This window comes from Meleagris gallopavo, chromosome 14 (genome assembly GCF_000146605.3).
Source record: "Meleagris gallopavo isolate NT-WF06-2002-E0010 breed Aviagen turkey brand Nicholas breeding stock chromosome 14, Turkey_5.1, whole genome shotgun sequence".
Taxonomy (NCBI): domain Eukaryota; kingdom Metazoa; phylum Chordata; class Aves; order Galliformes; family Phasianidae; genus Meleagris; species Meleagris gallopavo.
Window position 1 is genome coordinate 13,817,778 of NC_015024.2, and position 11,258 is coordinate 13,829,035.

The 11,258-nt window shown below is 41.5% G+C and overlaps 1 protein-coding gene across 18 annotated transcripts in view; it reads right to left on the reverse strand.

Moving 5' to 3' along the window:
* Nucleotides 1–11,258, reverse strand: part of MAGI1 (membrane associated guanylate kinase, WW and PDZ domain containing 1) — a 294,035-nt gene that overhangs the window by 147,070 nt on the left and 135,707 nt on the right. For all 18 annotated transcript variants that reach the window (XM_019620191.2, XM_019620192.2, XM_010718690.2 and 15 more), the window contains exon 2: nucleotides 5,757–5,873. Coding sequence is in view for 13 of the 18 variants with exons in the window: in XM_010718688.3 (XP_010716990.1) it covers nucleotides 5,757–5,873 (117 nt within the window). In the remaining 5 variants the exon portion in view is untranslated. The remainder of the gene's footprint in view (nucleotides 1–5,756; nucleotides 5,874–11,258) is intronic.

Genomic DNA, 11,258 nt, shown 5'->3' on the forward strand with positions numbered 1-11,258 from the left:
AACAAAACAAAAAAAAAAAGGTCTGAAATCTCCTACATCAAGCAGAAATGACAGCGTATGGAAAGTAACTAAGGAGTTATCAATCCTATTGCTCAAAATGGGGCATTTTTCCCTCTCAAACCTGAAAAAGAACTCAGTTCACTAATTTGTGAAATAATTATATCCCTGAAAACTGCAGGAGACTCCATTGCAATTCTGCACTCTCTGGAACACAGCTACAGGAATTTCCTAAGCCCACTGGTTGCACTCAAGATACAAACCCTGCTGGAAATACAGCGAGAAAAAATAAATTTGAGTACATTAATTGGCATGGAAAATACACCTCATATTCTTTGGGGTTAGATAACTGAGATGTTCCTGAGAAATGATCCTTACGTACTGCTGGTAGCTGTGCATTGCACCATTGTGATAAAGGCACTATTTTAAAAAATATTTCAAACTCGCTGTTCAACAGGTCTTGTAAAACAATTAATTACTCCTCTTGTGGTGGAAAAAGATCAGCCCACTGTTCATCATCTTATCAGTGTGCGCTTTCAGATGAATATTTCATGGACTCTGCAACTTTTTCTCATTACAAAAGCAAAATTACACTTCTAGGAAGGGAACAGCAACAAAAGGAACTTGGATAATAAATATGGCTACAGCTCCAGAAAGCTTTTGAGAATTCAAAGAACATTTGTTTACATAAACTGATGATTTATTGCCTGTGGAGAAAAATAATTTGCACTGTCAGTGATTCTGTTTACTCTTAATAAAAATTAGTAACTAAAAATAACTTCAAAATTGTGGCTCAAATATCCCCACATGTAAGAGCACATGCAGCTCTAATATAAAGGTCTTTCTGCTTCATTTCAACCATTTTTTTTGCAGCATACAGACAATCTCTTATACTCAATATTCTAAAGAAAAGAATCACCTGTAAGCTGGTTTCCTTGTCATCCTATCAATTCATTATGAATGAATCCATGACAAACAGCTTTAGAAGCTCTCCAGGGAAATAAATGATCCCTACCCACACGGGGTCTCTGCCCCTCCATGAGTTGCAGCTGAAGATGGCTATGCACATAGCAGCACACCTGAGTTCTGGAGCAGTTCACATTGGTAGTAGAATGATCCATGAAGACACCTATCCAGCTAATACAATCCCACGTGCTTTTCCTCACCTGCTTGCTGAACTCTTCCCTAAAAATACTGCAAAGTTTCCTTGGTCAGTATTGTTTTCTTCCCTTGGAAGAGCACGTTCCCTTTGCAGTAGTTGCTTGGAACACTTCAGCAGGAAATCCAAGCATGAGAGCACTCAAGCCAAGGGGATGCCTGGGAGTCACTGCCTTTCTGAGCCTCCTTACAGATCACTCAACACTTACACTATTGATTTTTATCCATTCCTTCCCATTTCGCTGCACAGACTAACCACAACACTGGAGCTCTGTAATTGATGACACGGGAACAGATCAAACTCCGGGATGGCAGAGAACAACCAGCAGAAATGAAAGTGGTATCTCTCTAACGTTCAACTCTCCTGTCAATTATCCTGGGGCACATACTTGTTTTGGGAAAGTGAATCAACTGCTGAATGATGACCCCTCGAGGTTTTAAAAGTCAACTTTGGGAAGAAAAGAAAAAAAAAAATCAAAAGATTGTTACAGAGTGTCTAGGCTGACAACATCTAAGGCTTAAGTCTGGGAATTGCACAGAACTGAAATAAGACAAAAAGAGAATAGAGATGGAAGGAGATGGAAGGAGACTATTGGTGTGTTAGTTTATCCATGCCTGCATCACGTGCACTGCTTTGGCAAGTAAAGATATGGTAAAGCCCCACCAGAGCTGTCCTTGGACATTACACCACTCAAGCAAACGTGCTGAGGCAGAACAAGACCGGCAACCCACCCCAAGCACGCACAGAGATAAGCTTCTATGGAAATAATCTCTCATTCTTCTTCACACGCTGTAAAAATAAAACTGCTGTCAGGTTGTTGAGAAGAAGCAACTAGGCCAAATGGCCAGTGCTGCTTGTTTATTTTAAACAGATGCCCTCTGCCATCGTTTCAAAACGAGGCAGATAATCCTGTCTGTTCAGCCTCCCATGAGCAGTGGTTCAGACACGCTGCTGCACCATCGCACCAAAGGAAGCTGCTATCACATCTCTTTCCCAATTAACACTACTGCACAGCTATCTCAAGGTAAGGCTATTTGGAAACACCTATTTAGGATGCAGTAGCATGGATATATTCCTACACATGTACTTCCAACTGATCACATTTTCCACGTAGCCAACCTTCATATACAGCAATCCTATTTTGAGTAGTCCTGCTCCTAGAAACACTCTGTGAAACCTAATGTCCTAATACTCCATCCACACCACGGACTCACAGCCTGCCCCCAGATCAGGTGCAAAACAAACCACATCAACTTCTCTTGAGCTGCCCCACGCAGCCACAGATCTGCCCTTTTGTTCTCAGGGCTCCTTCCAGCTCAGTTTTCCCCACCTAAGTGAAAGCCATGCTAGAAAAAAAGCTGTAGGCAAACTCTCTGCATGAGCCAGAGCACTTCTAGTATAGTCATGGCCAGTAATGATGAGACTGTCGCTAAGTCACAGCCTGCTCCAAGCTCAATGGAGCCATTAACTAGCCGCAAATAGAGCATTCTTTCTGGTGGTCTTCATTAGGCATATCAGACAATTGGAAAAATGTGCTACTTCAAAACAAAATAAGGCAAAGGAGATAGCTAGAGCCTGGCTCAACATCTTGCTAATCTGGATAATGCACTGAAGTTTTTTTGTTTTTTTTTTTCTTGTTTTTGACAGAGGATCCTATGTGCTGGAATGAGAATACTTATCTATTTAAGCACATACAGCAACTGTGCTGGAGTTTAAGGTGCTGATTTCTCTTAACCACAAGACAGAAATACTGTAAAAAAAATAAAAGTCTCAGACCCAGCATGTGAAGACAACAGGAAGAAAGTGGAGGAAACAACACACAGTTAGCTTAGCTAAAATAAAAGCTAGTTCAATGGCTGAACAGCACTTTTTCAAAGATTTGCACATTGCAAATGCATGGCTTCATTAGTACACACGCACCATCCAAACACATAAACAAGGCATCCCGCCTCTCTTCTGTGCTCTGGCTGAGTCCTAGATTACGATGTTGGAACAGTAAAATCCAGAGATTGCTTTGTGTCTGTAAATAAACCCGTGGGTGTGATGTGACAACAACAGCAGAGCACTGGGGATGCCACAATCACCAAACTTGGAGGCCACCTGGAAGCCTGGCACAGCTGTTGTTTACTATGGATGTCAGCAGGAAAAATCAACTCAGTGGGGAGGAGGGAGCTCAGGGCATGGAGGGCAGGAGGAGGCATGCTGGGGGCAAAGAGAGGCCCAAAGGCTGGCCAGCACTGGGGCATCACTGTTGGCTGCTTCCCATCTGAACCAATACTTCAAGACTTTGGTTTGCAAAAATAATTGTGTGGTTCACCTTCTTTTTTCACTTATACCTCCCTTTCAGGTGCATTTCTAGGTCTCATCTCTTTGCAGACAATTCCCATGTTTAGCAGTAAAGTCACCTGCTCTCTCAGAAGACCATACTTGTGCCATCCATTTATGCACTTCCCTTTGGGATCAGACATCATCCCAATACTCTTATCTTACAGATCATTCTTAGCCAGCTTTCCTACAGTAAGAAATTTAAGTGAGACACATAAGCAGCAGTAACCACATGGGATGCTCATTGCACATTTTCAAGGCAGAACTGGTTAACATCACCTTTCTCCATTTTGCATTTAGTAATTATCACTTCATTTAGCCCTTCTATTAGCGCAACACAAAGCAGCTGGCAGGCCCAGCACTCTCTGTCCAAGTGACCTTGTGTTCTTGTTTGTGTTTACCACATAATCAGCAGAGTATTCCATTTTCAAAATACAAGACTTCATAATCCATTAGCACTAGAGATTGGTCCAGGGCCCTGGATTTACTGGTCACGTGTGCCAAGGAATAAAAATATGAGTGCACCACTAGATTAATCTCTAGACCTGTAAAGCATTCCAACCTACCATGCATCCAGTAGCCTCGCTCAAATTCACACACCAATATTAGCATCATTCTTTAAAGCTACCACTAATACCATCCCAACAGTACACGAAGAGAAAATTAAATGTTACCTGCTTTATAACTCAGCAAGTATGGAGACACACAGTAACTGACTCCATTACTCAGATTTTCCACGCATGAAATAACAGGAGTACTGATGTTCTTAGCACTGTGTCAGCAATACGTACCTCTTCCTGCTACATCCAAGAGGCAGAAATTGCTTTTGCTGGTCTTAATTTTAAATCAAAAGTCTTTAGCAAGTCCAAGTAGATTAGCTCACCATCAAGTTAAATACATCAGAGAAAAAAAATCAGTGGAAAGCATCTCAAAATGTAACCTTGGCAACACACAAAATGCTTTCACTGAACTTCACTCATTTGCTTTATTTGCTGCTTCGGAAATTGGAATGTAACACATAGGCAGAAGGACATTAGCATCAAGACACTGCATTTACCAAGCCTAAAACACCACATGTGTTTCCCTAGAAGGCACTTTCCGATATTACACCTTAAAAACCTGCGGCCAAGCAAGTTAGACGATTCCAAACTAATCATATTTCACGATAACAAAATGGAAAATGGAAGTATTCAATAGAAAATAGCAATCCGTATTTATTCTTCACGTCCACACACAGCACTTTAAAGGTAATTTGGTTCATGCTTTCAACTGACAAAATGAAAACAAACTCAACAGTGACATACAACGTCTGCCATTTGAAGAATCAGCATTTATCAGTGTTACCACACAGCTTTAACTGTGGCCCTACACAGTTCCCCCGCATGCAACACTTAGATTGAAAACAGCTATTACTCTACCTACCATTATGTGGTATTTGTTGGCAAATACTGATTCTTGAGTGGCAACATCATTATTCAGTGTTTATACAAGTCTACCAGGATAAACAACCTCTGATTCATGTTGACAAAGAGAGTTTAAAAATGTTTTGCTGCTCCTTTCAGCATGCTGTAACTACGAGTTTACTAGTCCTTATCCAAACCCAATCTGAAACTCAGAGCATTTTCCTCAGAGCTCATCAAGGCCCAGAAAAACATCAAGCAGCAAAACAGATCATTTCATTGCACCATTTTTCAACTTCCAGGAGAGCACACGAAAAACAATCTTTTTCTACTTTTTCGTATACTTTCCCAAAAAGCAAAGTACAATCTGATTTTGGGTAGAGTCTGAAGTTCTGAAGATTCCCACCCCCCTCCAAACTTTTCAGCTCTACCCTTGGTTGGTTTTGGGGTGAAGAAGAGCATTTCTTTGTTAGCTTCACTAACTTTTGCTGCTTATCTCCGTTTGGAGCTGAGGATGACCTTCCAACAACGGCAGTTTCGTTTCAGTGTCACCCAGCCACAAAACGCTGTTCAATTTCTCACATAAAATAAGCATCAGAAACAAAGCTTTGCTAACAAAATAAATATAGAAGCCATTTTTTATTCATAGATTCCAAATCAATGCTGAAACATGCACCACAACAGCATTAATGAGCGCTTCCTAAGGCCGTCAGCTGGTTTCCCTGTAAGCACTCCCTGAACCCTATTTGCTGTCACATGTGGAATTCTGCCCAGTCCGAAACCTGAGCTGCACACACGAAGGCTGCCCCCAGTAAATCAATAAAAGCAAAAACGATACGACAAGTAATCCAGCAGGTCAGTGGTTTGTTACTTACAAGGCACCGCATGGCGATAAAGGTTATCTCTAATAGTCTGTTGTAGATCGTGATCCGGCGATCCTTTCTGAAACCTCTGGTTGAGATAATGTCTCAGGTCTTTGTTCAGTCTGCTTCCTGCAAGGAAAACACAGCCATTTATTTACTTCTAAATGCACACAATTAACATTCCCAATTCAGGCAAATGTTAGGCCTCCATTCAGAGTCCCCTAAATAATGGCGCGCTGACTTTACGAGCGGAGGCTCATCTTCCCCTACAAATGGCTAATTACCAAAAATAACTCGCTGTAAACAAGAGGTCTCTCTCGTCTCATAATGCATCTTTCTTCTTGTGGTGTTAAGCAGATCATCATTCCCTTTTATCACTTATTTGTCTGAGCAAATGGATAAAGACAGATGATGTGAAATTGATGAAAAATAATAAAGGCATTGTTTTTGCAGCTCACTGGAGAGCGAGCTGGGCAAAGAGATAAAAAGCAAAGGCACTAATATAGCTGAACACGGCACAAAATCTAAGAATGATACTTTGCACTAGTATCTACCCTAACACACAGTTGGGAAAGAATTGAATTAAGAAGTTCAGAGTAACCAAAGTCCTTAGAAAACCAACAGAATAATATTCAACACTTCTCACTTAAGTTTGTTTCCCCATTCATAGAATCATTATAGAACCATAGAATGGCTTGGGTTGGAAAGGACCTCAAGGATCATCAAGCTCCAACCCCCCTGCCACAGGCAGGGCTGCCAACCTCCACATTTAATGCTAGACTTTAATTCAGCTCTGAACACTTCCATAAGTATGTGAGAATAAAGACAGATGTGCTAAAAACAACCACCACCAAAAAAAGAGAGATTTAGTTGTAAATGAACCTGGAACACCAAATACTTTCCTGCAGCAGAATGTAAGAACTGGAATAACTTCATGAAGTCTTTTCCCAGAAATTAAATATTCTCAAATCTCAAATAATGCTGATCTCAATTTGACTGAAAAGCAAAAACAGAACCTCACACGAACCTATAGAGAATGGGGAATGGAACTACTTCTGTTCTTAAAATGGGGAGTGGAAAATAATTCACACAGGCTGAGGCAGTGGGAGGAGAGCTGGTTTGCCAAAAATGGTAGGACATCCCTTGAGCTAAAAACGAATTGCTGGCACCTAGGACTGTACTGGGAGAAGAAGCAGTGGAATATTAAATATTTCTTTCCTTTGCTAGGCACCTTATTTATGGCTACAGGCAGAGCTCGAGCAGTGGGCTGCATGGACCTTGAGCTGAACTCCTACAGCTGTTTCCATGGTCTTTCATAATCATAATCATGACTTTTTTAGATGGTGAACATGTAATGCAGAGGCCAGCCCAATACTTGTGACACCAAATGTAGCATTGCAATTAGAGGTTCCTGGCTGGAGCCTCTAGGAATCACTGCAAAACAAAACAAGAGTAATAATGCTGCAACATAGGGCAGTAGGACAGCAGCTCTGGGAGGCAGCAGCGGTCCAAAGCAAATAAGAAACAGTGCAGAGCATTTAGTAAACAAAGGCAGGAACAGTGATCTGCCTAAGGAAGGTCTGCAGTAATGTTGGTTTAAAAACAAACAACAATAAAAATGATCTTAGTCTGAAATGAAGTTAAATTCCATAAAATAAAATAGGTGATCTGTATGCTCTTTTGCTGCTGTTATTTTTAAGATTGCATTTTTATTGAAGGAAGGAGAGAGGAAGGAAGGGTTAAGCAGTGGCCCTCTTTCCTTACAAGAAGTGTTCAGAGACCAAGATGCTCACTGCAAGAATGGCTGAAACAATAAAACTGAAGAAAGATAGACGAACCATTCTCATCACGTTGTCCAGATTGACCCCAAGCAACACCTCTCACTCCAGGAGCAGATGATCAGTCTGGTTTCTAAGAAACTATCTTTGGCTGTTCCATTAAACATTGCACATAACAACCTAGGAGGTGCTTGAACAGACTGTGGGCTGCAGCATTCCCATTTCAGACCAGCCCTCCCAATCTCAGGTGTTTGGTGGATGCTGAGTCTTTTGACTCCAGAGAGGGAGACTGGGCATGACAAAGAGTATCCTCAAAAATAATCGAACACTTCTTTTGGTTGAGCAGTTCACATTTTTCTTTGCATATGATAGTGACACAAGGTGGTTACCCATAGCCAAAAAAACTAGGCATGATGAGCAGTTTGGACATAATGCAAGCACTTATTCCAGTGAAGGAAAAAAGTATGTGTCCTACAGACTTCCTCCTGAAATACTGTGCAATTCATGATTTAACAATTAATGTCACAATCGTGAAAAGGCTCTACTGAGATAGGGTCTTCTTGACCACAGAAACCATGCAATTTACTGATGATATCTGCAGTTATCTTCCCTCTGACTCCATTCATTGAGTATCTCAGTCTATTACAGCCTCCATCAAAAGGCTTGGCTCTCTATTACACAGTAGCTGGGATTTCAAGCTGAGTCACTGATGTGCTGACCAAGATGGCAGTTGCAAATGCAGGGACTAGAGCAATACTTGCATACTTTTTCCTTCAGGTAGCTCATTCCTATTACACGTATTTCAAATAGGAAGGAGGAAGAAAAAGAAAAAAAAAAGAAAAAAAAATACCCTCACTGCGTCACATTTTTGTTGCTAAATTCCAGAAAATTCCAGGTGGAAAAAAGGCTTCTTGCAGCTGAGCCCAGGGCTGTGGACAAAAGCAGGGTCATCCCTTACAGCCCACTGCAGAGTATGGGAGGTGAAAATGAGCTAACACAGAAACAAACCCCTTACAGAAAGCTCCCACAGAAATCCACCACAGAATATGCTGGATTCTTTACCACTTGAAATGTTTCAGTCCACATGCTCAATCCCAGCATTCCCAAGCAGATTCCGGAGCTAGACACAAGTTTACAGAGGCTGATACACTCTTTCTGAGCCCCCCCAAGCCCCCACAAATCAGAAAGACACACCAGTGGCATCTCAGAACCTCCCACGTGCAAATGAGTTTTAGCAGCACTAAAACTCATTCTGACCTCCATGGGCATCCCTGCCTCATTCACTGCTCCCTCTGCAAGAGTCTCAACACTGACGGCTTCTGCCCATACATCAGCCCAAGGCTGGGTTAAAAAGGACTGCAGCATCTGATTTTATGCACAAGTCCTCCCCTTTTAAAATCTAATTTGAGGCATCAGTTGTGCTAAGAATACACCTGGATTCAGTTTCCTTAGAGATGAGCTGTGTAACACTTCAAAACACTCCTCTGTTTTCAAGGAGGTTGGATCTTACATTTGTTCTTTGGAGAACCTTCCTTTTCTTCTCTCTAAGCATATGTATAGAGGCCATACAGTGGTAGGAGCAGGCCAACAGCAGCTTCAGTCCAGAGCAGATTGGTGAGTGCCCAAACCTTCTTTCCTGCTGGCAAGACTAGGTGGGAAATGCATTGATTTACACAAAGAAAAATTACTATGTCTTTCCATAATCGAAACTGGGCTGAGATGCTCAGTGCAGATCACACATTAAAAAAAATAATAAAAAAAAAAAACGCAACACACTCTATAAATAAATTTCTTTCCTACTAAACTCATTGAAGTTAATACTTGAAAATTTAAGAATTAAAACATGTTACAGAACTGTTGTTGTTGAAACAGTTCCTTTCCATTTTTTAGCCCTGGCACGATGAAACAGTGCCTTTCTTCATAGGAAAGCCAACCTTCCAGTGCTGCTCCAGATCTGAGAAGTTTCCATCCTATTACCAGAACTCTTTACCATTTACAAAGGGTGACTTATTGTTTGCCTGTTTTTCTCAATTACTCTTAGTTATTGTACTGCATTTCAGAGCAGGTCAATCATTCTCCCGAACCATTATACTGTAATAATACCTTAGTAACAAAAACACCAAGAGAGAAACAAATAATCTCTCCTGTTAAAAAATGAGTCCTGCTGATACAGAGTTTTCTGAAAAAGAGTAAGAAGTGCTTGTCAATTTTGTGGAGGTTTATATGCAACCTAAATTCTTTTTCAATTAATGAAGAGGACTGAGACTTCTTTCATGCCCTCAATCCTCTGTCACACATTCACCCTCCAACAGTAACACAATATAAAGCCACTAGAGAAACTCTGCTTTGAATGATGCTCTGCTGCTTGTTGTTACAACTCCCAGTTTCTGCAGGGGAGGAGGCTCCATAGGAGCTCATCTAACGCTGTCACTGTTGCTGAGATCATCCATCTCACCCAGAGCCCCACCACCAGTGAGCAGCAGTGCAGACCTGCCTTCTGAAAGCTGCTGGCTGTTGCGACATTCGGGCTTCAATAAGGAAAGCAGACTGCATAAATGACCAAGCAAAATCTGAGATTTCCCCCACAAAAAGCTGAGAGAGAACATCGAAGGGCGGACAGCACCTTCCTGCCAGCTGGTAGGCAGCCTATGCCAGAGCTCTGCAATACGTGCATTCTGAAGACATATCTCGAGTCCATTTTTCACTCACTTGGAAGCCAACATTTTACAGTTTATGTTTATATTAATTGCTGCAGCTGTTTTTATCCCATTTGTGCTTTGGGACAGCCATAGATAATCCCGATAAATAGCTCCAGTCTGACAGCATATAGATGCTTGTACAAAGGGATCAGGGTCAGGCCCAGGACATAGTGGTCTGACCTATATATTACACTCCTATAAAAATATTTACTGATGTAAATCTTCCATCTTTGCCCTTCTTCGGGAAGGTTACCAATTGCTATATTCACAGAGACTGAGAGACCTGAACTAGAAAAATCCATTTTTCATTCCTGAATTCCCCTTTTCTTGTAGAGGATATCTTCATTTCGAGGCGGCTTTAGCAGAGTGATCCTCTGTGGACAAAGACCATTTCTAAACAACAGGACCATGAAGCAATCAAAGGTTAAAGGCCTTGCTAAAGGGATAAGAGTGCAATAGAGTCATCTGGATTAAGACTCTCTCTTGTCATCTGATGTCTACATTCAGGGAAGATTCAATGTTTTAAAAGACACAAAGATTGCACGTTGGATTTGCAGAATAAACCCCTGATTATAACATACTGTCTTTCACTTCTATCTGAAGATATTTAGCAACCAAGTTATTTTGGTAGAACAGGAGCAAAACTTGGCCAAACAAATGCAGAAATGCAGATAACAGGGAAAAAAATAATAATTTTAAAAAGAACTTTCTTAGAGGCATGAGCTCCGATTTTGCAAAGCAGTGAGCAGACCTGCAGTCTCACTGGACTGCCTTCAAGGCTGGGAGGCTTTGAGAGCACTCCTGTGCCCAAGGCTGCTGCTCAACCTGCAGGTGGGACTGCACACTCAGCAGTAACTGCAGCCAAAGCAGCTTCTCTTAATTAGAGAGTCCATTAACCCAAGTTCATTTTAAACCCATCATCCTATTGAAAACAAAACCAAACCCCAACCACCAAACAGCCATCAAAAAACCACCAACCTGGTTAGCTAGCTACTTCTTGTTTTGGGGGGTTTAGGTAAGGGTTGCCTCCCCCCCTT